Source organism: Miscanthus floridulus, chromosome 15 (genome assembly GCF_019320115.1).
Source record: "Miscanthus floridulus cultivar M001 chromosome 15, ASM1932011v1, whole genome shotgun sequence".
NCBI lineage: Eukaryota > Viridiplantae > Streptophyta > Magnoliopsida > Poales > Poaceae > Miscanthus > Miscanthus floridulus.
The window spans coordinates 12,337,581-12,341,005 of record NC_089594.1 but is presented as its reverse complement, the minus strand read 5'-3'; the positions used below and the strand labels follow the sequence as shown (position 1 = coordinate 12,341,005).

At 43.6% G+C, this 3,425-nt stretch overlaps 1 protein-coding gene across 1 annotated transcript; it reads right to left on the bottom strand.

The window, feature by feature from the left end:
• Window positions 1–350: 350 nt before the first annotated feature.
• Window positions 351–806, bottom strand: LOC136507006 (vesicle-associated protein 3-1-like). The gene has a single exon (XM_066501871.1). The coding sequence runs from the start codon at window positions 804–806 to the stop codon at window positions 351–353; it is 456 nt and encodes a 151-aa protein (XP_066357968.1).
• Window positions 807–3,425: the final 2,619 nt, after the last annotated feature.

Sequence of the window (3,425 nt, the reverse complement as noted above, 5' to 3'; positions counted from 1 at the left end):
TCTCTCCTTATTAATTTTGTACGATGATACAAATAACACTTCGTCTAGCTGTTGCCTTACAATATCCATTTTATTTTATGGTGATAAATGTTCGGGATGAAAAGAAAAGAAACAAACTTGGACATGAAACAAGAAGCACAAAGTAAACCTGCAAGCACGCTCTGCATACCTATTAGATACAGTATAAATTGTACGTAGGCCCTTTGCGTTGCAAAGTAGAGGAAACAATGAGCAAATCTCTGATCTGAAATGGAGTTCCTATGAATGCCCTCTTAATATAATTCCACACATAATAAATGCGTTCGCCTTATATGTCTTTGCACGCAAGTTTTGGAGATTCCTTCCGGTAATTACTGCGTGCCCAAAATGACCGTCACACTCACCTTATCAACGACTTTACCCTCCTCTTCATTGAACATGTCTTCGCTTATATCCCCGACTGTGACGTCCCCGTCCACTCTAGTACTCAGCACAGTGAAGTCATCATCCCAGTGTGTATACATTGCACTTCCAGGTTCCTCCTCCTGCGCCTGCAACGTTATGGTGACACTATACATGGATCGTGCTGGAACAATTCCCTTGTCTGGTTGCAAGCTGTAGATAAATGAGCTCCATTCTGCTGAGATCGTCATGAATGCAATGTAATGATCCGTATCGTTGGTCAACTGAATTGAGCGTGATTGTTGTCTGTTAAGCTCAAAAGGAAAATGAATCTCGAGCAGCTCAATCCCAAGCATGTCATCCAAGCAAGAATTTGTCTGCACCAGCAATAGAGGAAACAGGATTATCGCGACGTTATATTCCATGCCTATTTATATCATTTGAGCCATAGTTTTGCAGGCTTGTTGATATAGAAAGCTTAAAGCCTTCTTGAGGCCGATGGTGTTAGATTTAACGTGGGCCAGACCCATATATTATCTAATTAAATCAAATAAATTCTAAGACCTAAATTAAATAATGTGCGCAATATTATTTAGTCCTATACGGGATTTTAACTGAATGTTGACTCGACTTAAATGTGCGGACCGTGTCTATCTACGCTGGTGGGTTGAGATGGGATGAGGCGAGCCACACACGAGCACGTCGCCACCTGCCCTGACGCGGTGCGGGACATGAAAGGTTTTGCCATTCAAATCAATTATGGGCAGGAGTTATGGGAGTTTTTGAGTTACGGGAGTTTCTGCTCGTGATGATGGGAGTTTCTGCCCCTAATAAGAAAAATATAATGAGAAGAGTGACGAGAGTTTCAGGAGTTTCTGCCCCTAATGACCTAATGAGAAAAGTTATGAGGAGAGTTACGGGAGTTTACCGTAACGTGCGTCTCCTCTCCTCCTTTGGCGCCGATCTCCTCTCCTCCCCTCCCGTGTTGTCTCCTTTGGCGTCGGTCTCCTCTCCTCCCCTCCCGTGGTGTCTCCTTCCCTTCCGAGGGTGGCTCATGCGCCCTTTGGCTTGCCTAGCTGCGAGATAAATAGAAAGGATCGTTTCAACATTTGTCTCTCTCGATCCAATGCACAAACACATCCACTGCTTCTGCAGCATCCAAGGCTTCCCGTCCCGGTTTCTATGAGCACAGGAATAGGGAGAGCAGGCATCCGAAACTGAGTCATCTATGAGTTCATCTGCTCGGGTGGAGGGTGGCCATCAGGTTTTTGGGGAGTGATCATGCGACTGCTCGATCGATCCACGACCTACGACTTTATTTTCTTCCCGGCGTTCGTGACGGCGGCGGGAGTTCGGCACTGCAACCTCTCTGCACTACATCGAGCGGGACGACTACACCAACAGGCGCTATGTCGACTAACGCAACCGGCTCTGAGGCCACAAACACGTTCTTAATCTTTTTCTAGATTAAATTAATACTGAAATTGCCTAAATTTCTAACAATCCAAAAACCTGATAGGCGTTTTTCGGTAGTCGGCTTTGTGGGTATGCTGAAACCAAATATTTTTGAGGGAACTCATTACAAGAGGTGGCGGTAGAGGTGCATTCGATGGTTGACTGCTATGCACTGCTATTTTGTTACTGAACCTAGGGCTGTTGGGCCGCATACTCCTAAGGAGGAGCGTGCGTTCCAACATGCTAATACTACGTTCAAGGCTGCAATTCTGAGCGTGCTAGGAGACTCCATAGTGGATGCATATGTGCCACTACAGACTGGTAAAGAGATGTGGGATGCACTGGAGGCCAAATATGGAGTTTCTGATGCTGGTAGTGAGTTGTATGTCATGAAGCAGTTTCATGACTACAAGATGGTTGATGACCGTTCGGTAGTACAACAAGCTCATGAGATACAAACACTGGCAAAAAAGCTCAAAATTTTTGGTTGTGTATTGCCAGATAAGTTTGTGGCAGGCTGTATCATTGCAAAGTTGCCACAGGCTTGAACAGATTTTGTTACTTCTCTGAAACATAAAAGACAGGAGTTTGACATTGCCGACCTCATTGGCTCTTTGGATGTTGAAGAGAAGGCGAGAGCAAAAGATGTTCGTGGCAAGAAAACTGTTGAGGGAGGTTCTAGTGCCCATGTGGTGCAGAAAAATCCTCAAAATTCTCACAAAAAGAAATTCCAGCAAGAACTCAAACAAAAGAACACAACACCTTTTAAGAAGATAAAGAAAAACAAGAAAAAGGGAAATTGTTTCACTTGTGGCAAGCCTGGGTATTATGCTAAGGATTGCCTGGATGGCAAGTGGAAGCCCAAGAAGAAATCTGCAAACATGATTGAAGCTGATGGAGGAACATCGGGGTATGGGAATTTATTACCTACAGTTCTTTTAGTTTTTCATTCACTTGATTAGTGGGTGGATACATGAGCTAATATTCATATATGTGCTGATATTTCTTTGTTTTCTTCTTATTAGGTCGGGCGGACTTCCTCCTTATTGATGGGGAACGGGGAGCGTGCAGCTGTACGTGGTGTTGGTACGATCGATCTGAAGCTTACTTCAGGAAAGACCGTGCAACTAAAGAACGTGCAGCATGAAGAATTTGATTAGTGGTTCTCTGTTATGTCGTGATGGCTATATACTTGTGTTTGAGTTGAATGAGTGTGTACTTTCTAAGTATGGAACATTTATGGGAAAAGGTTATGAGAGCGGCGACTTGTTCCGCTTGTCTTTAACTGATGCCTGTGTTAATTATGTGAACCATGTGAGTCAGGATAATGAGACAAATGTTTGGCATTCGCGTTTATGTCATATTAATTTTGGTTGTATGACTCGCTTAGCTTGCTTAAATTTAATCCTGAAATTTGATTTGGTCAAAGGTTCTAAATGCCATATATGTGTTGAATCGAGACAACCTCGCAAGCCTCACAAGGCAGCTGCGGCAAGGGATTTGGCACCATTAAAACTAATTCATTCTAATTTGTGTGAAATGAATGGCGAGTTGACCAAAGGTGGCAAAAGATATTTCATGACATTTGT

Bases quoted from the DNA above. Each gene is read 5' to 3' on its own strand.
- LOC136507006 (XM_066501871.1), bottom strand. From the start codon at position 806: ATGGAATATAACGTCGCGATAATCCTGTTTCCTCTATTGCTGGTGCAG.